Source organism: Somniosus microcephalus, chromosome 14, assembly GCF_052327205.1.
Source record: "Somniosus microcephalus isolate GS21.2 chromosome 14, FLI_Smic_1.0, whole genome shotgun sequence".
NCBI lineage: Eukaryota > Metazoa > Chordata > Chondrichthyes > Squaliformes > Somniosidae > Somniosus > Somniosus microcephalus.
The window spans coordinates 25,889,523-25,916,402 of NC_141000.1; the positions used below are offsets into that span (position 1 = coordinate 25,889,523).

The 26,880-nt window shown below is 46.0% G+C and overlaps 2 protein-coding genes across 2 annotated transcripts in view; one reads left to right on the forward strand and one right to left on the reverse strand.

The window, feature by feature from the left end:
- Positions 1-16,240, reverse strand: part of wwc3 (WWC family member 3) — a 275,710-nt gene extending 259,470 nt beyond the window's left edge. Inside the window, exon 1 of the mRNA XM_086006371.1 lies at positions 15,696-16,240. Coding sequence (XP_085862497.1) covers positions 15,696-15,826 — 131 coding nt within the window. The 5' untranslated portion in view covers positions 15,827-16,240. The remainder of the gene's footprint in view (positions 1-15,695) is intronic.
- LOC147107385 (claudin-24-like) overlaps positions 1-26,880 on the forward strand; it is a 132,724-nt gene that overhangs the window by 30,306 nt on the left and 75,538 nt on the right. The gene's annotated exons all lie outside the window — the stretch shown is intronic.

The window sequence follows — 26,880 nt, forward strand, 5'->3', positions numbered from 1 at the left end:
CATACAGATTCTGAAGCAGTACAAAAAACAAGGGAAGGAGTCACTTGTGCAATCAGAATGGTTGAGACTTGTAACATGCAGTGTACGGTAACAGGTGTGTAAGCAATTTACACAGCACATATTACAGAAAACACCAAATTATAGTCAGACATGATCAACCCCACCATTAACCCTACCCCAACACTTACTTAATCTCCTGAGGGGGAAGTTCCAAGCAATTTCTCCGATTACCACTCCAAGGTTGGGGTTCATAGGAAACCCAACACCCCTTCCCCCCCCCCCCACCACCCCCGCACCTATACAGTGCGAGCCCACAGACTGATGCTCATGAATACCCAATCTCAACCCTGCTGTTCGGGGAGAGGCAGAAATGACATTACAAGTGCAAGATTCTCAGCCACGCTGAGTGGAGACTCACCACTTCCTCACGTAAGCTTTCACTGAAGTGAGGCGGTGACCGGCTATATCCACCTATTCTGCAACTGCATTTTCTCTCCTTGCAGATTACAGCATGAAAATGAACAATGACGCCGGAAAGCAGGATTTGGCTGTATAGCTCTTTTTCGGCCGGCACAGACATGATGGGCTGAGTGGCCTCCTTCTGCGCCATAAGACTCTATGAGAGTAGGCCTTTTCACAGTGACTGAGAATTATGAAAAAAAATGTAATTTTGTGCTGAAAGACTTGCATTTATATAGCGCCTTTCACCACCTCAGAACGTCCCAAAGTGCTTTACAGCCAATGAAGTACTTTTGAAGTGTAGTCACTGTTGTAATGTGGGAAACGCAGCAGCCAATTTTCACACCGCGAGATCCCACACACAGCAATGTGATTTGATGGTGACCAGACAATCTGTTTCAGGTGTTGTTTGAGGGATAAATATTGGCCAGGACTCTGGGGAGGACTCACCCACTCCTCTTTGAAATAATGCCACGGGATCTTTTACATCCACCCGAGAAGACGGGGCTGCGGTTTAACGTCTCATCCGAAAGACGGCACCTTCGACAGTGCAGCCTCAGTACTGCCCTCAGGTGCCAGCCTAGATTTATGACCTCAAGCCTGTGGAGTAGGGCTTGAACCTTCGGACTCCGAAGCGAGAGTAGTGCGACCACTGAGCCACAGCTGACACTTGCAGCAAGTGATGCCAGGTAAAAATCCACGTTATTTCCAAGTTGCACTGATAAAGTTAGGACTTGACTTGTGAATGCAGTACGACTTGACCACTAGAACAGTCATTCCTGTGACTTGTACACAGCTGGTTGATGCTTTGCTGATCATCTTCCAGCATTCGATGGAATCTGGAACAGTACCCATGGATTGGAGGGTAGCTAATGTTACCCCGCTATTCAAAAAAGGTGGTAGAGAGAAAACGGGGAATTACAGACCGGTAAGCCTGACATCGGTAGTGGGGAAAATGCTAGAGTCCATTATAAAAGATGTAATAGCAGAGCACTTGGAAAACAGTGACAGGATCGGACAAAGTCAACATGGATTTACAAAAGGTAAATTGTGCTTGACTAATCTACTGGAATTTTTTGAGGATGTAACTGGTAAAATAGATAAGGGAGAACCAGTGGATGTGGTGTATTTGGACTTTCAGAAGGCTTTCGATAAGGTCCCGCATAAGAGATTAGCGTGTAAAGTTAAAGCACATGGGATTGGCGGCAAGGTATTGACTTGGATAGAGAACTGGTTGGCAGACAAAAAGCAAAGAGTTGGAATAAACGGGTCTTTTTCCGAGTGGCAGGCAGTGACTAGTGGGGTACCGCAGGGATCGGTCCTTGGGCCCCAGCTATTCACAATATATATTAATGATCTAGACAAGGGAACTAGATGGAATATCTCCAAATTTGCAGACGACACAAAGCTGGGTGGGTGTGTGTGCTGTGAGGAGGATGCCGAGAAACTCCAGGATGATTTGGACAGGTTGGGTGATTATATTGCATCTGCCATGCTTTTGCCCAATGTGGATAAATGCGAGGTTATCCACTTTGGTGGCAAAAACAGGAAGGCAGATTATTATCTGAATGGCAATAGATTTGGAGAAGGGGAAGTGCAACGAGACCTGGGTGTCCTTGTGCACCAGTCGCTGAAGGTAAGCATGCTGGTGCAGCAGGCAGTTAAGAAGGCAAATGGCATGTTAGCCTTCGTAGCGAGTGGGTTTGAGTACAGGAACAAGGATGTCTTGCTGCAGTTGTACAGGGCCTTGGTGAGACCACATCTTGAGTATTGTGTGCAGTTTTGGTCGCCTTATCTGAGGATGTTCTTGCCATGGAAGGAGTTCAGCGAAGATTCACCAGGCTGATACCTGGGATGGCAGGAATGATGTATGAGGAGAGATTGTGTCGATTGGGCTTGTACTCGCTGGAGTTTAGAAGAATGAGAGGGGATCTCATTGAAAATTCTAACAGGACTAGACAGACTAGATGCAGGAAGGATGTTTCCGATGGTCGGGGAGTCCAGAACCAGGGGTCACAGTCTAAGGATAAGGGGTAGGCCTTTTAGGACAGAAATGAGGAGGAATTTCTTCACCCAGAGAGTGGCGAACCGGTGGATTCTCTACCACAGAAGGCAGTAGAGGCCAATACATTAAATATAGTCAAGAAGGAGTTGGATATATTTCTTAAGGCTAAAGGGATCAAGGGGTATGGGAAGAAAGCAGGGACCGGGTACTGAATTTGGATGATCAGCCATGATCACATTGAATGGCGGAGCAGGCTCGAGGGGCCGAATGGCCTACTCCTGCTCCTATCTTCTATGTTTCTATATGTCCCTCTTGCCAGTGAACAAGTTGTTTCCATACGACTGCGTTGCGCTCCTGATTTTTATGTTCACACATCACAATCTTTAGTGATGCAGTCTTCATTTCCGCTGGAACATTTGTTATTTCATACTGTACATAAAATCTGTAGCAAACACAGAAAATGCCGGAAATACGCAGCAGGCAAGTCCACATCTGGAAAGAGAAAAGACAGGTTAGGAGGTTTCAGCAGAACAGGACCAAGAGTGTCGTGATCTGCCTTTTTTTTTTAAAAACAGATGCTGACTGATCTGCTGTTACATTTCCAGCATTTCCTGTTTTTATTTCCGTTTTCCAGTTTTTACTTTTCATCCTGAAATCCGTATCTTTTCAAACTTACATACATCCACAAAAGGTAAAGAAGTTCTACCAGATAGGAGGTGCATTACAACATTTTTTTTTATATAAATGTTTTCATACAATTCCTTGGTTAAATTAATTTGCTGCCATTTATTTCACTTCAAATCGAATGCTGCTTTAATGATGTGGCACTAATGATGTGGAAATCCAGCCCAGACAGTTGGGACACTGGTCTCCTGTCCGATGACCAGGAAATTAACTTGAACCGTCTTGATTCAGCTCCTTGTAAACATGCATCCATGGCTCATGACTTCCCACAACTTGGCGCCTATCGGCAGGAACTAAACAGCCTCATTCAGAAAAGCTACATAGCTTGAAAGAGCTGGTGTGCAACAGAAACAAGGATGCAGTTGGGCACTCTCCTGGGACTGGGGTTTAGGTACTTGGAGCACGACAGAGGGAGCTGGTTACTACGTCCATCTTGGTCCAATGGCCTTCTTGCAGAAAATGGCCAGCTCGGTCTAGTCGTACAAGGGACAACTCACACGCACTGGGAAGATTAAAGTGGAAGGAAAGGTTGAGGGAGGTAAGGCGTTCCAGCGGTGAGGTCCAGAGAAAGAAGTAAGTTTGAGCTGAAGACAGTGGGAGAAGTTTGCATTTCAAATCAGTGAGGCTGCAGGAAGGAACAAGGAAAAGCACGCAAGACAGCTTCTTCGGCCGTTTTGACCATCGAGCAGCCCACCTTCCCCAAACTCTCAAATAACCTATTATCCACACGCTTATCCTGTGCTTCGCCTGGCAAACTTTTATCCCTCAATCAGCAGCACTACAACAGGTTATCTGGTCATTAGCACATTGCGGTTTCTGGGAGCTTGCTGTGCACTAATTGGCTACCGTATTTCTTACATTGCAACTGTGACTAGACTTCAAAAAGTACTTCATTGGCTGTAAAGCGCTTTGGGATGTCCAGAGGTCGCGAAAGGCGCTGTATAGAAGCAAGTCCTTTCTTTATACTTATCCAGCAATATAGTGTACAATACCACAAGAGCTTAGACACAGATCCATAGGTGGGTATAGGACAAGTCCAACATGTATCTTGATGCCCCACTGAATTCTGATTATTCTAATTGCTGTAACGATGGAACAAAGTTGACAAAACGTTATTCCACCACCAACTTGGATGGTCTCAGAAGACATAATATGGCTGAACCACAGTGAAATTTGGCAGCTCCAAACTATCATTTGTGTGCTGGTGTGTACCATTACATATGTAAATATAACATAAAAATCATAATCTAGAACAAGGACAACAGTGTCCTTAAACCAGTCACTGGTTGAGAGCTGGAAAAATGGTCAATTTTGCAACACCGCCAATTTAAAAACCATGCCCTCAAATTCTACAAAGAGATTACAACACCCACTTACCCCATGAAAATGCCTTTTGAGTATACGGAGTCTCACAACAAGGTATACACAGATACTCCATGGCACTGACTCTAGTCAGAACAGGAGAAGGCCATTCAGCCCCTCGAGCCTGCTGCACCATTCAATTAGATCACGGCTGATCTGCAAGTGTTAGGAACGCAGAAAAAACATGGAGAGATCGTACGGAGCATCAACAGGTATGGATTTCCCAAAGCCTAAAGCAGCTTTCAGCAACAACTCTGGTTTAGGTTATAGTTCAATTTTTTTTTTACAAAAGTTATACCAGGCTATAGTAACAAATGTAAGTGGCCATTTGATGTCCTGTGACCCATTTACCATCAAAAACAACTTATGAAATGAATTACAATAGTTGGTTATTTTGAATTAACAGTTAACGTATGTATGGTCAATGCAATCTCCTTGATTGGTTTCAATCGCCTGAGGGGGTCAGAGAGGAATTTTCCAGAGTTTTTTCCCCTCCTTATTGGCCCTGTTTTTTTTTCCTGTTTTCTTGTCTCTCCCAGCAGATTACATGGCTGCCCGGGGGGGTAGGAGGTGTCTAGTCACGATGTTCCAGGCATCACGAGTGTCAGGCAGGCTTGATGGACCAGCTGGTCTTTTCCTGCCCGTCATAAAGTATGCTATGCATGCAGAACGATCTACGCATTTATCTTCTTCTTAGGCAGTCCCTCGGAACTTAGGATGACTTGCTTCCACATTAAAAATGAATTTGCAGGTGACTGATGAGTCCAATGCAGGACCTACAGTCTCTGTCATAGGTAGGACACACGGTGGTTGAAGGGGCGGGTGGGTGGGGTGCTTGGGTTGACGTGCACTCCTTGCACTGTTTCCGCTTGCTCCCGGCGAAGAGACTCGAGGTGTTCGGCGCCTTCCCGGTTGCTTCTCCTCCATTTTGTGCGGTCTTGGGCCAGGGATTCCCAGTTGTCGGTGGGGATCTTGCACCTTTTCAAGGAGGCTGTGAGGGTGTCCTTGAAGCTTTTCCTCTGCCCACCTGGGGCTCTCTTGCCGTGTCAGAGCTCCGAGTAGAGCGCTTGTTTTGGGACTCTCGTATCGGGCATGCGGACGATGTGACCCCTCCATCGGAGCTGATCGAGCCTGGTCAAAGCTTCGATGCTGGGAATGTTGGCATTTATATAGTATCTTTGAGAACCTCAGAATGTCCCAAAGCAATTTACAGCCAACTAAGTGCATCTGAAGTGTAGTCACTGTTGCAATGTAAGAAACACGGCAACTAATTTGTGCACAGCAAGCCCCCCTGCTCTTCTTCAAATAGTGCCGGGAGATCATTTACATCCACCTGATACATCTCATCCAAAAGACAGCACCTCAGACACTGTAGCGCTCCCTCAGTACTGCACTGGAGTGTCAGCCTAGATTTTGTATTCAACTCTCTGGAGTGGGACTTGAACCCACAACCTTTTGATTCAAAGGCGAGAGTGCTACCCACTGACCCATGGCTGACACCCAATATATATGCATAATAAAATCTAAGCCTTAGCATAATTGGCAAAGTAAATCTAAATGTGAAATGTATAAAGCAAATAGAAAAATACCTACATTTTCTCTATTCAGGCCTATGGACATTTGGAGGAATGTTAGGGCCTCAACCAGAACATTAAAGGATAAAGGAACCTCTTAAGGGAAGTAATGTAAATGGCAAGAACCTACTCCAGGATCAGATCCTGTGCCATCTTCATGCTTCTTTTTAAAATACTTAGTCAATACAATCTTGTATCAAGGGCTCTTCTGCAACATTCATTTCACTTTTTTTCTGGTCTTTATTTTAGCAAACACTCGGCAGTGACTCCATGTCTTTTGTTTTTAAAACTTTCAACATTTGTCTCTTAAAACCACCCAATCCAATTAGCAAGAAGGATGAGAAGCAGTCGCACTGTTTACCTACCAAAATGGATGAACACAGAGTGCCAACTGTGGGCTCTTGTAAATCAGCAGCTTCTATTGAATCATCTCATTCATTATATATGGGTAAATCTTCAACTAAGGGAAACAAAACTGGCACTTCTTAAAAAAACTTTATATCCTCTTGGGGACTAGGTGGGCCTTTGACCATTGGGAGCTGGTTTCAAAACCAGAAGTGTCTACTGGGACAATAGCTTCAATGGGGAACTGCTGGATCCTTTGTGAAATGCAATTGGGCAGTTTCAATCAAAATTCCTTACAGTTCTCCTTGGAATAAAATCGCCTGTAAATTGGAAATTTCATTCAGAGCCCATAATGTTGGCTGGTGTAATGCGGAAAGTTGATCAAAAAAAGACACTGGTGCAGTACATGCTCCTTTGAGATTAAGGCACATTATGAAGCGGAGTTAAGGGAACTTTACATGTCCACTGCCTCCATTATACCCAACCTGAAGTGTTTGATGCGGACACTGGGTGACACCAGTTAGCCCAGTATCATCATCCTTCACTTTGATGAGCTATAGAATGTCTTAACTTAGCCTGAACCTCAGAAAAGGAACATTTGCATGCAAGAGCTGAGCTGCCAGTACTAATCGTGCTTCTTGTTGGAGGTGCCATCTTTAGGATGAGACGTTAAACCCTGTCTGCCCTCGCAGGTGGACGTAAAAAATCCTACAGCACTATTGTGACGAAAAGCAGGGGAGTTCTCCCCAGTGTCCTGGCCAATATTTATCCCTCAACCAACATCACTAAAACAGATTATCTGCTCATTATCTCATTGCTGTTTGTGGGAGCTTGCTGTGCACAAATTGGCTGCCGTGTTTCCTACATTACAACAGTGACTACGTTTCAAAAGTACTTCATTGGCTGTAAAGCGCTTTGGGATGTCCTGAGGTCATGAAAGATGCTGTATAAATGCAAGTCTTTCTTTTTTTTCTTTCTAAAGGCAGGAAAAACAACTTCATATCTTCTTGAGTTACTACATTTTATTAATATGTGAGTTACTACATTTTATATATTAATATAAGGGAGTAAGAGTATAACTGATTATAGACCACCAACCAGGTAAGAAGAAAGTGAGTCACGACCCAAATTTGACTCACCGCAGGAACAATAATCTCCCAACAATACCAATAAATATCACAATATTGCATGATGCCATTATTGGACACGGTCCATAATAAGCCTGCTTGAGATACTGGCTCCTTGAAACTATGCTGGAAGTTTGATTGAAATCCAGTAGAGTGCTTTCAAGCTATTGCATTCGCAGACAGACAGACGACGCTGATTACAATACCTCCATCCCCCTCAGGTTGGAAGCTATTAACTATTGCACGTTTACAGTTATCACAAAGAATTCTGCGGAGTCTGCAACTTCACTGGCATTCCATTTAGATTGGACACAGGGCATTCAGAGAGCTACAGATTTGGTTACTTCCAATCATCCCATTTTTTGTTGTTCAGCATGAGACCGCAGCCTGAAACGTACGTTTGGAATGCAGCGCACATGTAGAATTCGGCCCACGGGGGTTTGTTGCATTTCACTCAGTGTCCATTCCGAAGACCCTGGGGTGGGGATGGTAACAACTCATTTGCAATCACTGAAACACAAACGGATTTTTCTATGTAAAATAAGCACTCCTGCTCCTCCCGGCTCCACATTCAGATAACTGTATTTTTAAAACTTACCTGGTTGTTTGCAGCATGCAGTGGTCCCTTTAAGGACCGCCTGTTAGGCCGCATATAGAGTTGGTTTTCCTGAATGCAGCCGGCACCCTCGGGACAAACCAATCTTGCAGTGGGGGCCACAAACAGGCATTAGGCCCCTTATTTGCATAGGCTTTACCAATATGGCGGACAGCACACTTCCGGCTGGTAAGGAGCGTGCACTTCCTGTCCGCCAAGGTGGAGGCTTAGGAGGCCTATTAGCGCCTGTTTTCAGGCACTGCGCAGCTTATTTCTAGGCCTTACTGTTTGCAGCTCGCCAGCTTCATGAAAAATGAGCCCCAATATTGGGAGCGCCTCGGACCTCACTATTCAGGCGCAGGGATTGTATGCTGCATGTGCCCCCCCACCCTGCCCACCATGTGCCCAACAAAATGGATGTGCCGAAATTTCTAGGCCATAGACTCCATCTGCAAATCTTCCCTCAGTACTCTCGTCAAACAACATCTTTAGATGCATCCCAGTAAACCTGCTACCTGGAACGACAACAGACGGTGCTACCTGCCGAGTGCCAGGCAGTGGTTAACCCGGACATCTCCAGAAATGCCAATGGCCTCAGGGGACAGGCGCCTGGAGGAGGGGAGTGGGACCCTCGATGGAAGAAACGCCATTGAAACGCAGAGGAGCTAATCCTTGAATTAGTCAACAGGCATCCACAACCTGCAAGGGGTGACGCAGCCGCAGTACAAAACAAGTCAATGGAAGAGCCACCACGAACAGTCCCAAACATAATACCAGGGTTCAAGTCCTCGGCTTCGATGTGGAGGACAGTGACTGGAGCTCCGATCATAGGTTACTTAATCTTTCTTTACTGTTGACCATGTACATTTTATAAATTAAAAATAAAGGGCATTTAGTTTGCAAGGTGCTCTATTTAAAATCCTTACACTAGCCCAAAAAAAAGTCAAAATCCCATAAAGACTTGGTTAACCACCGCCGGCCTGCCCCACCGCCATCACCCCCCCCCCACCCCCCGGCTCCCCCGCCAGGCACCCCCTTCACCCCCTCCAGGCACCCCCTTCAACCCCGGCACCCCCTCTGCCAGCTCCCCCTCCCCCAACCACCCCCGCCAGACCCCACCCGGCCCCCCCACCAGCTCCCCCTCCCCCCACCCCTGGCCCCCCCCGCCATCACCCCCCCCCCGGCCCCCCCGCCAGCTCCCCCATCACCCCCGCCATTCCCCACGCACACCCTTCACCCCCCCCCCCGCTGGCACCCCCTTCACACCACCCCCCCCCCCCCTGCTCCCCGGCACACCCCCCCCCCTCCCCGGCACCCCCTTCACACCCCCCCCCCTCCCCGGCACCCCCTACCCGCCCCCCCGGCACCCCCTCGGCACCCCCTTGACACCTCCTCTCTCCCCCCCCACCCCCCCCCCGCACCACCCCCGACAAACCATAATGCTATCATTTGGACAAAATATGCAGTCTCCAATAAAAGATCTAAAAGAAAAGCTTCAAAGATATTAATTGAACAACACATGCCAAAGAAGAAAAGCATTAATGCACAGAATTAGCATTGTTTATTTAATAAAGTTGACATAATTACCGCAGCAGATGTCAAAGTTAAACAAATAGTGGGGGTACGGGGGAAAGACAGAAAATGAGGAAAGAAAATTATAAAGGCAATAACAAAGAGAATGGAGATCAAAAAAGGATGAGAACTTTGATGAAAGAGCAGGGCAGAATGACAGCATGAATGTGACAAACAGACTGCAGGAGGACTAGAAAAGGAGGGAGTTTGCAACAATTAAGAGAAGCACATCAGAACAGGACAAAAATGTTTTCCTCAATAATTCATGAAAACAAAAGAAAAAACAAGTCTAAAAAGTGTGACATTTAGTGGGGACAGAACGTTCTGCTAGATTAACTCATGATCAGTGCAATAGATTTGAAAATGTTGAGATGAAATTCCGACTGCCTAACTTGCAGATCACATCTAGAAAGAGAGAGAGAAAGATGCATTTATATAGCGCCTTTCACAACCTCAGAATGTTCCAAATCACTTTAGGCCATTGAAGTATTTTTGGTAGTCACTGTTGTAATGAAACATTAACAGATGACTTGTGTTGGGTCAGCTACAGTTGGTCATATAAACTCCAACTTCTACGCCACAAACGCAAAAACTCAAACTTGCAGCTACACCAGATTCGAGGGGGCCTACCTTGAACAGGCTCAAGGGGCTGAATGGCCTTCTCCTGTTCCCATGTTCCTGCGCTGGGCCACTAAGCCCTAATTATGAGCAAAATAAAAAAGTTAGCACTACTCTATTGTGATAACTCCACGGTGATATCTGTATTTCTGAGTAGAGTGACAGCTGTCAATGTGTGCCATAGGTCTCCAACAGCAAAGGCCTGCATCTGAATGCACACTACAAACAATGAACATGCAGCCATGACATCAGTTACTATACATCCTGTTGCTTAGTAACCTGTGAACGCTCTTTAGCATCTGCTGCTTATACATTGCATATTAGGAAAACTATTCATACAACAAACCTTTAAAACTGCAGTTAATGCTGCTCACAAGCAATTATCTGAACTTTTTTTGATGTGCCAGTATCGTTCAGAGAAGCATGAGGCCAAATGGTAAGAAGCATCAAGGAGGAACGAAATCCCAATTTCTTTGTGCTCGCCTCCGCTACCTCAGCCTCCACATTCCAGCCTCAAAAGGGACACAGAAAGGAAAGTGCATGCAGCACTGCATCACTTGGCCTCACAAGATCTGCACACATCAGCCAGAATGAGGAGTGCACCTGAAGAACGGGCTTTTAAAGCTAGTTTAACAAACTGCACACGAGAATGCATACATATTGTACAAACAGAATACATACATCAAGAGCCAGTTACCCATGAAAGAAGCACTTGGCACAGTGAAATGACATGAATCAGTTACGCTGCCTGCAGGAGGTTTCATTTCTATGTGACTCGTTTCTGATATATATCCTCTATATATTTCTATCATATGGTATTAGAACACCGATAACACGGCACATCAATAATGGTTATTTTAATCTAGGTGTACATAGGTTCAAACTGTTTGGGGGAAAAAAACATTGAATTACATTTAATTAAGAAAACTTCTTTTGGAAAAGAAATGAATTATAAAAGTTTCTCATTTGCTCAAAACATTTGCTGTTTTCGGAGAATGAAGTTTCTCAAGTTGCTCACAGAACTGAGCTGGTCAGCTGATAGCACATAATTCTGCACCAGATGGGCCAATCTAAGGACTAACAACAGAGGGCTTTCTTTCTCACACCCAGCTTCCTCCCCTCCTCTCTTGGAAGATGCTAACTTGTGCTGCGTACAGTTCCACTGGCACTTTCAGCGCGTCACCCAACAAGCCATTCTTCACACCAGCCCGAAGAGGCAGCAAGTTGTTCAACTACAGTGGGCATCATAATCACGTGCTTGGCCTCCATCGCTACAAGTACATTCAGGGGACAACCGGATAAAGATCAGAAGCACGATCCCTAGTTGATTTCCACTTCCCCATCGCAGCACTGCTGAGGCCAACTGAAATGCCCCCAATTAAGTGGAGCTAACTCTGCACCACACCACATAGCACTTTTACCCTGCTAAGTCACATGGGACAACCAGCAGCAAACTCTTCCTTAACTGTTCCCAGGACTATCGCCATCTTCCAAATTACTCTAAAATAGGAGGCTGGAGATATCCATCGTATTAAAAGTCTTTTTTCTGTATGAATGTGTATCTGTGTCATGTATTGTCGAGTCCCTCAGGGCTTGCTGATTGGTTCCAGCTGGCCATGCAGCTGATGATATCACATGATTAGCACAGACCAATCAGATCAAAATCTATATAAAAACAAAGTTGGCATGTTTGGCCCCACATCAACCTCTCTGGTGTTATCGGACTCCGCAGCCTGCCTGCCCGCCCCACTTGCTCCCAGTTCAACTCTGCAGAGCCTTTTCCTCAGCCTCTTCACTCGCAATGCAACCACTGTGCCCATGACCAGCCATACCCCAAGTTTAGCCTCAGCCTCCATCTGTGCCCATCCTCCCCCACAAACAAACCTGACCCACCCATTCCTTCCCCCAGGCCTGGATTCCCACAGGGCTTCCACGACCCACTTTTGGCCCAACTGCCATGCCACCTACATTGGTTCCTCAACCTCAACCTGGGCACAGCCTCATCCCTGGAATCAAGCTGCGCCCGCCACCCCGAAGGTATTCACCAAATAGACCCACACCTCCCCTTCCAGACAATCACCCAGAAGCCATCTCCAATCTTGACCACAAAACCTCCAGCAAAGCCCAGCAGCCTTCACAAATCCCAGGCCTTCATATTTACACATACTGGAAATATTTCATAAAATTATATTTATAATTCAATATTGAATCTTACAGCACAAAGTGAGCCCATTTGACCCGTCGCGCCTGTGCCGGCTCTTTGAAAGAGCTATCCAATTAGTCCCACTCCTCTGCTCTTTCCCCCTTAACTCTGCAAACTTTTTCTTTTCAAGTATTTATCCAATTCCCTTTTGAAAGTCACTTCCACCACCCTTTCATATAGTACATTACAGATCACAACAACTTGCTGCGTAAAATAAATGTCTCCTCATCTCTCCTCTGGTATTTCGGTGTCCTCTGGTTAGCGAGCCTCCTGCCAGTGGAAACACTTTCTCCTTATTTCTATCAAAACCCTTCATAATTTTGAATACCTTTATTAAATCTCCCCTTAACCTTCTCTGCTCTAAAGGAGAACAATCCCAGCTTCTCCAGTCTCTCCACATGACTGAAGTCCCTCATCCCTGGTATCATTAGATCCTAGAAGGACAAGGGCAGCAGGCGCATGGGAACACCACCACCTCCAAGTTCCCCTCTAAGTCACACACCATCCTGACTTGGAAATATATCGACATTCCTTCATAAATCGCTGGGTCAAAATCCTGGCACTCTATCCCTAACAGCACTGTGGGAGTACCTTCAGCACACGAACTGCAGCAGTTCAAGGCGGCAGCTCACCACCACCTTCTCAAGGCCAATTAGGGATGAGCAATAAATGCTGGCCTTGTCAGCGATGCCCACATCCCCTGAACAAATTTTTAAAAATCTTCTCCAAGGCCTTGACATCCTTTTTCTATATTCATTTCTATATATACACATATATTCATAATTTTAAGCTTATAAAAATATCCAATTGTAGATGCTTTTGCAAGATTTATTTACATCCAATATATATTTATAATTGCATGTAATTTGATACATTCTATAATTTGATATGTTTAGATTTATAGCTGCATGTACAGTAGTTACACAATTACATGTATTCTATTTATATGTTATATATATTGTATATTGCCTATGTTTTTCATGTCCATCTATTTCATTTCTAATTATATAACAGATGAGATACAGATTTATTTATGTAACTATGATAAGCGAGGACAAAGATAAATAAAGACTTAAATATCTGTAGTGAGTTGGAAGCATGCAATTAATTTAAGTTCTCCTTAAATTACTCAATAGGGAGCTAGTAAAATATCCAGTGAGATAGGAGTCTGAGAGAGTTATGAAGGACTTCCTCGTGAGTCGAGTGAACTATTAGAAATTACACAATGTAATATTAACGCATGAACACCACGCATTTATATGAAATTATTCTACCTGCTTTTTGAAAAAATTGTTATTGCAAGTATCGTGCTGGAAATTTCTATGTTTCTATGATTCTATCACAGAGCATCATTTCTAGGCTAAGGTAATCCATTCCTCTACACTGTGTATTTTGTTTATACATGGATATGATTATAGCCAATGACCGCCTTCCGTATGGAATGATCCACAAAATAGGGTTCAGATAAATTCACAAAGCTGCCTTTACCCCTGAAAACTTACAATCTAAAACACAACAAACAAAAGTGCAATTCTCTTTCCAAATCCATCTGCAACTGTTAAATCCAATCAATTATAAATCTGCTTTCACATTGACATGAGCAAGACCGTGTTCCCATCAGGGTTGAAATTTGAGACAGTTAATATCATATTTAATAAAAAAATAACTTGCAATTATATAGCACCTTTCATAACCTCAGGACATTTTAAGTGCTTTACAGCCAATTAAGTACTTTTCAAAGTGTAGTCACTGCTGTATTGTCAGAATCACAGCAGCCAATTTGCACAGAGCAAGCTCCCACAAACAGCAATGAAAATCACACCCAGAATACTGAAAAGGCTGGTGATGTAAAACAATTGCACTAAATATAACTGCTCAATAGAATTCTACGACGTGTGTTACAACAAATAATTTTCAGAAAAAAAACAATGCAAAATATTACAACTGCGAATAACTACACTTCAGAAGTACTTAATTGGCTTTAAAGCACTTTGGGACGACCTAAGGTCATGAAAGGTGCTATATAAATGCAAGTTCTTTTTTATTTGTAAATGTTTTTAAATCACTATTGTACTACATAAAATGCTGACAAGCTAGTACCATAATAAAAACGGGTATGAAAACACATCTGCTCAAAGTATTCAATGTACATTAAGCAATTTGTACACCCTGTTCATAACTCCAACCCTTCTGAACAAATAGTTCTCTTTAGCTTTGCAATAAATTCCCTCTGGCAGAATGAAAGGGCTCTGTACCTATATAGATAGCAGGATACTTTCAAACAGCCTCAATGGCCGGTTTACCACAGGATATTTCCACACAACCCCCATCCCACCCCCCCCCCCACCCCGCAAAAAAAGTGCCCAGAGTAAGCAACATCGAGAATGTAATCTTTTTAGACCCAAAAATTAACAATGAAGAGGCAGACAGGCTGAGAATGTGCCTGATATACAGTGGCCCATTCCCCATCCCTACTCTCAACTAAAATCACTGCAGGATATTCAAACTGTACTTCAACTATTATCACCAGCCTGAATAGCAGAAAATTGAGAGGGAAAAAACAGACACACATACACAAAAAATTAAACAGCAGGATGTGGATGTGGAATTTCCTCTATTTGGGTGGGTAGAAGGGAAGGGAGGGGGGTGGCAGTTCAAACAATAACCAACACTGGCAGAACAGATCACACAATGTGATAACCAGCAACTTTTTAAAAAGTTTAGTTAGTGGGGAGGAAAAACATGTTTTTTTTTTAGAAAAATGCTCCAAGAGGGCAATTCCAAAATACCAACAATTGGAAATTTGCCTTCAGTGCAGTGAGAAAAAAAAGTTAGTGAAAGGGGAGGAGGAGGAGAGGTTGAAGGAATTTTTTTTTAAAGCCACGTCCCAGACAGAAATATTAAAATAATAACAAGAGTCATTTGAAAAGAAATTAAAGAGAGAGTGTCCGAGTGACAGCCTGGGAGTTGTCTGGGTCTGTCAGCGCCAGCCGAGCCCTCGCTCCCAGTGTGTCAGCCCCGCCGCCCGATACATTGTTTCAGCTCGGCGGCTGTATCGAGTTTTATTTTCGATACAGTGACACCTACTCTCCCCCGAGTCCAGCCGCCCCTCGTAATGTGTAGCACCCCGGCCCCCAGCCCCCGGGTCTACCTGTCCCGCGGGTCGATCCAGCTGGTCTGCCGGGTGTTGTGATCGATGTAGAAGACCCTGCCGTCGAAGTCGCGGGCTTCTTCCCAGCCGTTGGGCAGAGGCAGCTCCCCGCTCGACCTCCTCCTCGGCATCGCTCCCCGCTAGCTGCCCTAACGCATTCCCCGAAACCACGGCGCCGAACCCTGGAGAGATGGCTCCCAAAGCGGCCGACTCCACTCTCATGGCTCTCTACCTCTGCTCCTCCATGTTGGGTCGCTGTCGGGCCGAGATCGCTGCCTTATTCCTTATTGGTATTGGCTATTTGCATAAAACTTTTTTCCCCTCCTCTCTCCCTCTGAGGTGATTAATTATTAATATATACCAGAGCGGGCCAATCCCAAACAAGGGAAAGCTTCCATTCAATTAGTATATTTTTTCCCCCCAATGTATATATTTTTTTCTCTGGAGTCCTCTCCTATTATCATTCGGAACAAAAGTTGTGCTTAAAAAAAAACTTTTTTTTCTGAGGGGGAATGGCATTTGTAAAGCTGTGCACGAGCTTGGAATTTGTCTCGCCTGGAAAGAAACTCTGGCGTTTAATGCCAGTTAGAAAAGGGAAGCCAGGAAATAATCATTTGGCTCTTTACTGCCTATTCTTCATAATGCATAAAGAATAGCCGCCTGCCGCTTTATTCATGCAACTTGAGATACCGACTGTGGAACTGGTTTTATAATCCAGGCTGACACTCCAGTGCCGTACTGAGGGAGTGCTGCACTGTCGGAAGTGCCGTCTTTCGCCCCGTCTGACCTCTCAGGTGGGGGCACTATTTGGAAGAAGAACAGTGGAGTTCTCCCCACTGTTCTGGGCCAATATCTACCCCTCAACCAACATCACAAACAGATGATCTGGTCATTTTAAGTCATTGCTGTTTTTGGGAGCTTGCTGTGCAGCTACCGATCTGCTCAATCACACCCTCACCTTCACCTTTGAAGCCCTTGTCCCCATTAAAACCATTACTCTCTCTCGCCCTGGTCGTTTCCCCTTGGCATGGCCCTCATCTTCGCTCCCTCAATTCAATTTTTATTTGCCATATGTAACCAGTACTAGTACAAGTACAATGGAATGCTTACTCCCCCCGTTGGGACACGTCAGCTATTCTTACAGCGCCGTGTTCAGAAAGTCAATACAATGGCTTCCAGTGGAAGTGGGAGCACGATGTCCCTCAGCCGCTCCGTCCTCCTCGTCACCGCAGCCTCCTCCTCACTGTTGCCGGCTCCACGTGTGGTGGCCTGCTTCTCCCGCTCACGATCCGACCTCTGGCCGCCATGCTCGACTCCCCTCCTCCCAGTCGGACTGCGAGCTTCCCGCCATGGAGCTGCCGGCCGACGTGCTGCAGCGGCTCGTAGTGGCTGCTGCTGCTGCTCGTTGCGCTGCGCTGCCTCCGCCCGACTCGCCGAACACATCGTCGGGATGTGAATGCTCTGGTCGCCGCGGCCTCCTCCTCACCGTCGCCGGCTCCACGGTCCGACGGCCCGTGGCCTGCTTCTCCCGCTCACGGTCCGGCCTCTGGCCGCCATGCTCGGCTCCCCTCCTCCCAGTCGGAATGCCTTCCCGCCGAGGAGCTGCCAGCCGACGTGCTCCAGCGGGTCGTCGTGGCTGCTGCTGCTCGCCGCGCTGCGCTGCCTCCGCCCGACTCGCCGAACACTTTGCTCCGGTTGCGGGAGTGAGCGGCGAGAGCGGACCGCCCGAAGCAGGGAGAGCGCGTTAGCACCGGGCCGTCTCGGCCGCCATCTTGACTTTACCTTAAGTCCAGTGGACGCAGATTTGAACGTCTATGGTGGTCAGCTGGTTTAGCCATTCATCGCCAGATCTGGCTGGACCACATAAAGCACTATCGGGTCCTGCTCCCCTCTGACAAAACTGCTCACTATTCCAGGATCATCCTGGAATGCAAAGATAACCCCCAGCTTCTCTTCTCCACTACAAACCATCTGCTTAAACCCCTCTCCCCTGCCTCCTCCACCTTCACCTCCAACAAGTGCAAGGAGCTCATGGACTTCTTTGTCACAAAGATTGAGACCATCCATTCAGCTGTCTCTGCTGCTTCCCTCCCTTCCTCTAGCCCACCGGGCCAAACTTCAGCTAAGGTTCCCCCCTGGCCTAACCCTGAACTCGCATCTTTCTCTAGTTTCTCTCCTATCTCCCATCATGCCCTCTCTGAGCACATCCTGTCCATGAGACCCACCTTCTGCTCCCTTGACCCTATTCCCACCAAACTACTGACCACCCAACTTCCCTTTCTGGCCCCTATTAGCTGATATTATTAATGGTACACTCTCCTCAGGTACAGACCCCCTCCCCATCAAATCTGCCGTCATCACCCCTCCCCATCCTTGACCCTTCTGTCCTTGCAAACTACCGCCCCATCATCAATGTTCCCACAGTAAAGGGAAAGGTCCCACGCAGGGCGCTCACCGGCTTCTCCATTGTAAATACCGCGTATGCGCAGAAATTAAAAGGGACCGCGCACTAAAACAGGTCGCGCAGAAGAAAGCGCAGCTTACAGGGAACATTGCCCATCACCGCCCTCCCTTTCCTCTCCAAAATACTTGAACGTGTTGTCGCCTCCTAAATAGATGCCCATCTTTCCACAATTCCATGTTTGAATCCCTCCAATCAGGTTTCCACCCCTGCCACAGTATTGAAACGGCCCTTATCAAAGTCACAAATGACATTCTATTTGAATGTGACCATGGTAAACTATACTTCCTCATCCTTCTAGTCGAGGCTGCAGCCTTTGACACGGTTGACCACACCATCCTCCTCCCACACCTTTCCTCTGTCATCCAGCTGGGTGGAACTGCCCTCGCCTGGTTCCATTCTTATCTATCCAGTTGTAGCCAGAGAATCACCTGCAACGGCTTCTCTTCCCGCTCCGCGTCGTTACCTCTGGTGTCACCAAGGATCTATCGTTGGGCCCCTCCTATTTCTCATCTGCATGTTGCTCCTCGGCGACATCATCCGAAACACAGCATCAGTTTCCATATGTACGCTGCCGATACCCAGCTCTACCTCACCACCACCTCCTTTGACCCCTCCACTATCTCTGATTTGTCAGACTGCTTGTCCGTCATCCAGTACTGGATGAGCAGAAATTTCCTCCAACTAAATATTGGGTCCCCACCACAAACTTCATTCCCTAGCCACCGACTCCATCCCTCTCTCTGGCAACTGTCCGGGGCTGAACCAGACCGTTCACAACCTTGGTGTTATATTTGACCCCGAGATGAGCCTCCAACCACATAGCCGCTCCATCACCAAGACCGCCCACTTCCGCCTCCGTAACATCGCCTGACTCCACCCCTGCCTCAGCTCATCTGCTGCTGAAACCCTCATCCATGTCTTTGTTACCTCTACTCTTACCTCTTCCAATGCTCTCCTGGCGAACCACCCATCTTCCACCTTACTTGAGCTCATCCAAAACTCTGCTGCCCGTATCCTAACTCGCACCAAGTCCTGTTCACCCATGACCCCTGTGCTCGCTGACCTACATCGGCTCCCGGTTAAGCAACACCTCAATTTTAAAATTCTCATCCTTGTGTTCAAATCCCTCCATGGCCTCACCCCTCACTATCTCTATAACCTCCTCCAGCCCTACAACCCTCCAAGATCTCTGTGCTCCTCCAGTTCTGGCCTCTTGCGCATTCCCGATTTTAATCGCTCCATAATAGTTGGCTGTGTATTCATCTGCCTTGGCCCAAAACTCTGGAATTCCCTCCCTAAACCTCTCCATTTCTCTCCCTCTCTCTCCTCCTTTAAGATCATTTAGAGAATCTGTTAACCATTCCATGAGCATTAACCTTCCTTACAGGGCTCACACGAGGAGCTTCATTGAACACTTTTTGATAATCCAGGTAGATTACATCTACTGGCCCAGTAGCTTAGTTACATCCTCAGAATTCCAGTGGGTTTCTAAGGCATAACCTACGACTTCCAAAGCAATTCTGACTGTTCCTTATGATTCCTGTGCTCTTTAGATGTTCCGTTATAGCATCCCATAGAATGTATTTACGTTCAGTTCTGGGCCCGCACCTCAGGAAGGATATATGGGCCTTGGAGGGGATGCAGCGCAGATTCACCAGAATGATACTGGAGCTTAAAGGGTTAAATTATGAGGACAGGTTGCATAGACTAGGCTTGTATTCCCTCGAGTATGGAAGATTAAGGGATGATATAACTGAGATGTTTAAAATGATGAAAGGAATTGATCGGGTAGATAGAGAGAAACTGTTTCCTCTAGTGGGGGAGTCCAGAACAAGGGGGCATAACCTTAAAATTAGAGCTAGGCCGTTCAGGGGTGATGTCAGGAAGCACATCTTCACACAAAGGACAGTGGAAATTTGGAACTCTCCCCCCCCTCAAAAAGCTGTTGAGACTGGGGGTCAATTGAAAATTTCAAAACTGAGATTGATAGATTTTTGTTAGCTAAGATTGTTAAGGGATATAGACACAAGGCGGGTAAATGGAGTTAAGATACAGATTAACCATGATCTAATTGAATAACGGAACAGGCTCAAGGGGCTGAAAAACCTACTCCTGTTGCTGTTTCTATGTTTGACAGTGTCCCATAGAATGCTATCTGCCCTGTAGTTACCAGGTGCATGCCTTACTTTGCATAATTGGAAGTACAATTGCTTTCCTCCAGTTCTTGGGTACTATTATAGTATTTATAGAACTCTGAAAAATGTCACCCAAAGAATTTAGTTTCCTTCTTTGATTCCTTGTGCATAGGAACAGGAGTAGTCCATTCAGCCCCTTGAACCTGTTCAGTTAGATCATGGTTGGTTTGTATCTCAACTCCAGACTTCTAGGATGTAATTCATCTGGTCCAGGACCCTCCTGAAAATGTAATCCTTCTAGTTTCTGCATAAATCATTCTTTACTAACTTCCTTGGCTGTAAAGCGTTTTGGGATGTCCTGAGGTTGTGAAAGGCGTTGCATAAATGCACTCTTTCTTTCCTTATGTGTGGCGGCTCACTTAGCCTCATTTTTACTTGGACTGGAGCTTGTCTACAGTCCTTCTTTGTGAAAACTGATGACAAGAATCTGTTCAATATATCTGCCCAAGCCTGATCATTACCTGTAATAATGTTATGGCAGAAAATAAAAGTAAAACTGAATTTAAAAAATTGAAAACAGATGAATATATAATATACACACCGTGGCGTCTTTGAACACACCTGCTTGGTTATCAACTACCCAAGCTTTGCTGTCATGGCTTGTGATATTTGAAACTTGGTTAGATCACTACCCTGTGGTCAATCAAGGCAGCATTTGACCGAATGTAGCCCTAGTAAAATTGAAGTAAATGGGAATCGGGGGAAAGCTCCACTGGCTGGAGTCGTACCTAGCACAAAGGAAGATGGTTGGGGTTGTTGGAGGCCAAGCATCACAGCCCCGGGATATCGCTGCAGGAGTTCCTCAGGGCAGTGTCCTAGGCCCAACCACCTTCAGATGCTTCATCAATGACCTTCCCTCCATCATAAGGTCAGAAGTGGGGATGTTCGCTGATGATTGCACAGTGTTCAGTTCCATTCACAACTCCTCAGATAATGAAGCAGTCCATGCTCACAGGCAGCAAGACCTGGACGACATTCAGGCTTGGGTTGATAAGTGGCAGGTAACATTCGCGCCACACAAGTGCTAGGCAATGACTATCTCCAACAAGAGAGAGCCTAACCAGCTCCCCTTGACATTCAACGGCATTACCATCACCAAATCCCCCACCTTCAACATCCTAGTGGTCATTGACCAGAAACTTAACTGGACCAGCCACATAAATACTGCGGCTACAAGCGCAGGTCAGAGGCTGGGTACTCTGCGGGGAGTGTCTCACCTGCTGACTCCCCAAAGCCTTTCCACCATCTACAAGGCACAAGTCAGGAGTGTGATGGAATACTCTTCACTTGCCTGGATGTGTGCAGCTCCAACACTCAAGAAGCTCAACACCATCCAGGACAAAGCAGCCCGCTTGATTGGCACTCCATCCACCAACTTAAACATTCACTCCCTCCACTGGCGTACCGTGGCTGCAGTGTGTACCATCTACAAGATGCACTGCAGCAACTCGCCAAGGCTTCTTTGACAGCACCTCCCAAACCCGCGACCTCTTCCACCTAGAAGGACAAGGGCAGCAGGTGCATGGGAACACCATCATTTCCAAGTTCCTCTCCAAGTCACACACCATCCTGACTTGGAAATATATCGCTGTTCCTTCATTGTCGCTGGGTCAAAATTCTGGAACTCCCTCCCTAACAGCACTGTGCGAGTACCTTCACCACACGGACTGCAGCGGTTCAAGAAGGCGGCTCACCACCACCTTCTCAAGGGCAATTAGGGATGGGCAGTAAATGCTGGCCTAGCCAGCAATGCTCACATCCCAGGAACGAATTTTTAAAAATCCCAGGGACGCAGGCGGTTCAGAAGTGTCCCGGGGATCACATGGGCCTGGTCCCCCAATGACAGAGGAGAATTACATTGCAATCATTTACGAAGGAAATCCCCATATGATATGCAACGGAATCCCCAAATAATCATACAATGTACAGAATTTTAATAATTAAAAATGTACTGAATTGCAAATTTATTCATAAATTTAATCGCACCAATCTCAATAAAAAATTTATTTTTTGATAAATAATTTGAAACATCTTAATCCAGGCCAATATTTGCATAAACTCATTTAAAGTGTATGTGCATAATTTGGGATTTTTAAATGTCTTATTTAAGCCTCATATATATCCTTACGCTGATGCAAGCTTTTACCAGCCATAAGAGTTGCGTGGACAACTGCTGGGCAGTTGTTGGGCAAATAGCCCAACTCTGTGCCAGCGATACTGATTCTTCAGGCGGTTCGGATGATCTGTCAAGACGTACCTTGACAGATCGCAAGTTGTGGATTTCGGACATCCGGAAGTTGCGGGGCCTTTCAAATGGATTACAACGTCACTGAGACCGCAATTTCAGGGCGAATGTGTCTGCCTCATTGTATTTATACAGGTACAAAGAAAATAGTGATACATTTGCGCTTATTAATTAGTGAGATTTAGTTGTCCTTAATCACTAGGGCAAGCAAGTTTAATATATCACCTGAAAGACAGCACCTCCAACAATGCAGCACTCCCTCAGTACTGTACAAGACTGTCAACGTGGATTATGGCTTCAAGTCCAAGCGTGGGTCTTGGACACGCAGCCTTTTCACCCTACAAATTGTTACAGACTGTATAAGCTCATACGTCACAAACTCCATTCAGACGCAGTAGGCCTGTCATCCCATTTGATCTCACCCATCCAGATTACCAACTCTCGCCATTATCGTGTGCAGTCGTTTCTTAAACGAGGCCAGTGTGCGCTTTTCCTGGTGACCCAGCCCAGCTGTTGGCTACCCTCGGAGTTTAGAAATACCTCCTGCCGTCTGTTCTAAATTGGCCTTCAACTCTTGAAGCTGTATGGGGAGGGGAAGTTGGGTGAAGGTTGTCCCCTAATCATTATTGTGTACTTCCTGGCAGCCAGCCAAAGTAACATTGTTGGAAGTCTGCAAGTAGGCTGCCTGCCTGCCTGGCAGCAAAGGCACAGCATGCAGGGGGCACAGGGACAAAAATGAGGCTGCATGCCCTTCATTGGAAAGTACATTCCTTCATTAAAATAATATATAGTAATTATTATGGGATCAAGAAATAGAGAGACAAATTTAAAAATGTTGGCGTCACCCAGAGCCAGATTAAGAATTCTTGGGTCCTGGGCACCAAGAACATTCGGCTCTGTAGTGTATGTACCTTTAAGAGGAACTATGTTTTTGAAGCCCCTGTATACTGTAGTACCAGTAGTGACCACTCGGGTACATAAGCCTGTGTAGCGTCTTGTGTTGTTAGTTCACCTCCAGACTTTGTTCAGTAAACACTTGTTAAATCAACTCCTGCATTCCGTGTCTCCGTTAACACACGGATCTAACAGTGGTGACGAGTTAGAAACGAACTTACCTGCAATTCGGCAGCACCTCAAGGGGATCGATTCCTCAGACGAAGGTCGAAGCCAGAAGCAAGGAAAAAAAAACAATAACTCGAAAACGAGGGCCAGGCTTGGTCTCCAGTCTGTGGTTTCCCCAGCTAAATGGGCTGGTGGCAGGTAGTGCACTGACCCTTCCTGGGCTACGGCGGGCTAGAGCTCGATCGGGTGGCTCTGCAACGGGGCCGGGCAGCGAGTCGGGAAGCAGAATCAAAGAGAGAGAGAGAGGGTGGAGCACTCAGGGCACGGCCGGTGCTGCAAAGCAGGTCGGCGTTCGGACCGAGCAGAGGGAGGGGAAAGTCCCAGAGGGTCCGCTCCATGACGGGAACGGTTCTCCAAGTAACGGAGAAATTATTGAAGCGATATATAAAAAAAAATAGAAATACCGCGAAAAGCTGCAGGTCGCAACAGGAACCGCGGAGAACAGCATTGGCGGCAGCGGCGGGAAAGCGCGGGAGGCGCCATCTTAACTCGGCGGGGAAGAAAGAAAAGCGCGGGAAGCGCCATTTTAGATTTTCAAGATGCCGAAGACTGGCAATATTACTGCTTTCGATAGTGATATAGAAGATTGGACCACATATGTGGAAAGAGTGGAGGTATATTGCAAGGCGAATGAAGTAGCGGATGATAAAAAGGCATCGGTACTTCTAAATCTGATGGGTGCAAGGACATACGGGCTGTTACGAAACTTGATCACTCCAGCCAAACCAATGGACAAGAATTTTAAGGAGATTGTTGATACCTTACAGGAGCACTTAAACCCAACACCGCTGCTGATAGCGGAACGATTCAAATTCTTCAGGAGGAATCAGCACAAGAATGAAAGTAACGCTGATTACCTCACCGAATTACGAAAGCTGTCAAAGCACTGCCAATTCGGGGCAGGACTGGCAGATTCTCTACGAGACAAATTCGTCTGTGGTCTCCTAAGCGAAGGAACACAGAAAAGACTACTTTCTGAGAAAGATTTGACACTGGACAAGGCTTTCAGTGTGGCTGTATCATACGAAGCAGCAGCAAGAGGAGCTGCAGAGATACAGCAAAAGCCACAGGACTTCGGCACCCATGAAATGACACGGGGTTTTGAGAGATGTTATCGCTGCGGCATATCCACCCATGACCAGAAGGACTGCTGGTTCAAGGACAAAGCATGCAGGCAATGTGGAAAGATGGGACACATTGCACGTTTATGCAGATCTGGAAAGAAATCCGCTGACAGTAAAAAGGTCAATAAGGAAAAGTACAGAAAGGTACAAATGATGACGGACAGTAGCTCCGAAGACCAGAAGAGCGATAGCGACTCCGGAAACAAGAGACTAAGCTGTCGCAAATTACATAATGTAATTGCCAAAGAAGATTACCAGACCATTTGGGTTACCCTCACGATAGCGGGGTCCCCAGTCAAAATGGAGCTAGATACAGGATCAGCTCTGAACGTCATGAGTCGACGGGATTACGAGCAGCTATTTCCGCATATACCTTTGAAAGACACATCCATTGTCTTGAAGACATATATGGGGCAGAAAGTATACCCCAGAGGGAAAATAAGGGTGCCTGTTGTATACAACGGCAAGGAAATACAGAAGTTGTATTGAAACGTTCTGCAAGATGGTGGTCCACCGTTGTTGGGACGTGAATGGATCAGAAAGATACGTTTAGACTGGCACTCCATTCAGGCACTGATGGTGACCAGTAAGAAAAAAAACGATGATGACGTCATACCTGGACGATTAAAAGAAATCTTGGCTAACGCAGATGCGAACTTTTCTCTGTTCTTCAGATTTATCATTATTCAACGTTTTCTTCATGACCGGGACGATGGGTGTTGCCCACTCGCTCCAATCTACCTTGGATAACACGCCTGCTTTTTCCAAATTCCTCCAGCTCTGCCTCGACGGCTGGACGAATTGTGTATGGCACCGGCCTTGCTTTAAAAAACTTGGGAATTGCCGCATCTTCCACTTTTATTGAGGCGGTGGCGCCTTTCAGGGTTCCTAGTTTCTGTTGAAACACTTCTTTGGCGTTAGCCAAGATTTCTTTTAATCGTCCAGGTATGACGTCATCATCGTTTTTTTTCTTACTGGTCAAAAACATAGTTCCTCTTAAAGGTAAATACACTACAATTCCTCCCCTTTTAGATAAATAGTACATAACATTTTAAGTAATCATTAAATAACATTTTTACAAGAACAATAATATACACATTTGCTGAAGTTAATCAATTACAAATTCAGTCTCTCTGGAGGCTTCCTGACTCGGTCCGGATAACGCCTCAGTGGTGTAGTAGGTTCTTTTGGCAAGGTCGATTCGGCTTCAATGCTAGTGTCGGGTTTATCTGGTTCCAGTATCACCGGATCGGAGGTAGATACTATGGGTATCTCTGCTTCATCACTAGGCGTATAGAGTTGTGGTGTAGGTTGTCCTTTTTCGGATGACTCTATGATCTGGTCAGCATGGCGCCTTATTATGCTTTCTCCAATGTCCACGGTATACATCAGCGGTCCTAGTCGTGTGCAAATAGTTCCAGGCTGCCATTTCTCGGTACAGTAGTCCCGGGCCAAAACTGGTTGACCTATCTGGAAGGTTCTAGTTGGCCTTTCATTCATGCTTTGAAATTGCCGGTTCTCTACCTCCCTTATGTTTCTATGTTTCTATGTTTCTGACGTTTGGCTTGACCAAATCCAGCCGGCATCTTAGTCTTCTATTGAAAAACATCATGGCGGGGGTTTGGTTTGTAACCACATGTGTTGCATTCCTGTACGCAAACAAGAAGTTATCTACCTTATGTTGTAGATTTATGTCTTCATTACCCATGGCCTTTATAGCCTTCTTGAAGGTCTGGACAAACCTTTCAGCCAATCCATTGATGGCGGGATGGTATGGGGCGGACATGTAGTGCTTAACCCCATTGTTTTTTAAGAACTTCCTGAATTCTTCGGATACAAATTGCGGTCCATTATCAGAACAGATCTGTTCAGGCAGCCCATTCCTGGCGAATATGGTCCTTAATACTGTGATAGTTTTTTCCGTGGTGGTGGAGGACATCTTTATTACCTCCGGCCACTTGGAGTGTGCATCCACCGCGATTAAGAACATTGAGTCCATAAATGGACCAGCAAAGTCGATATGTACCCTTTGCCA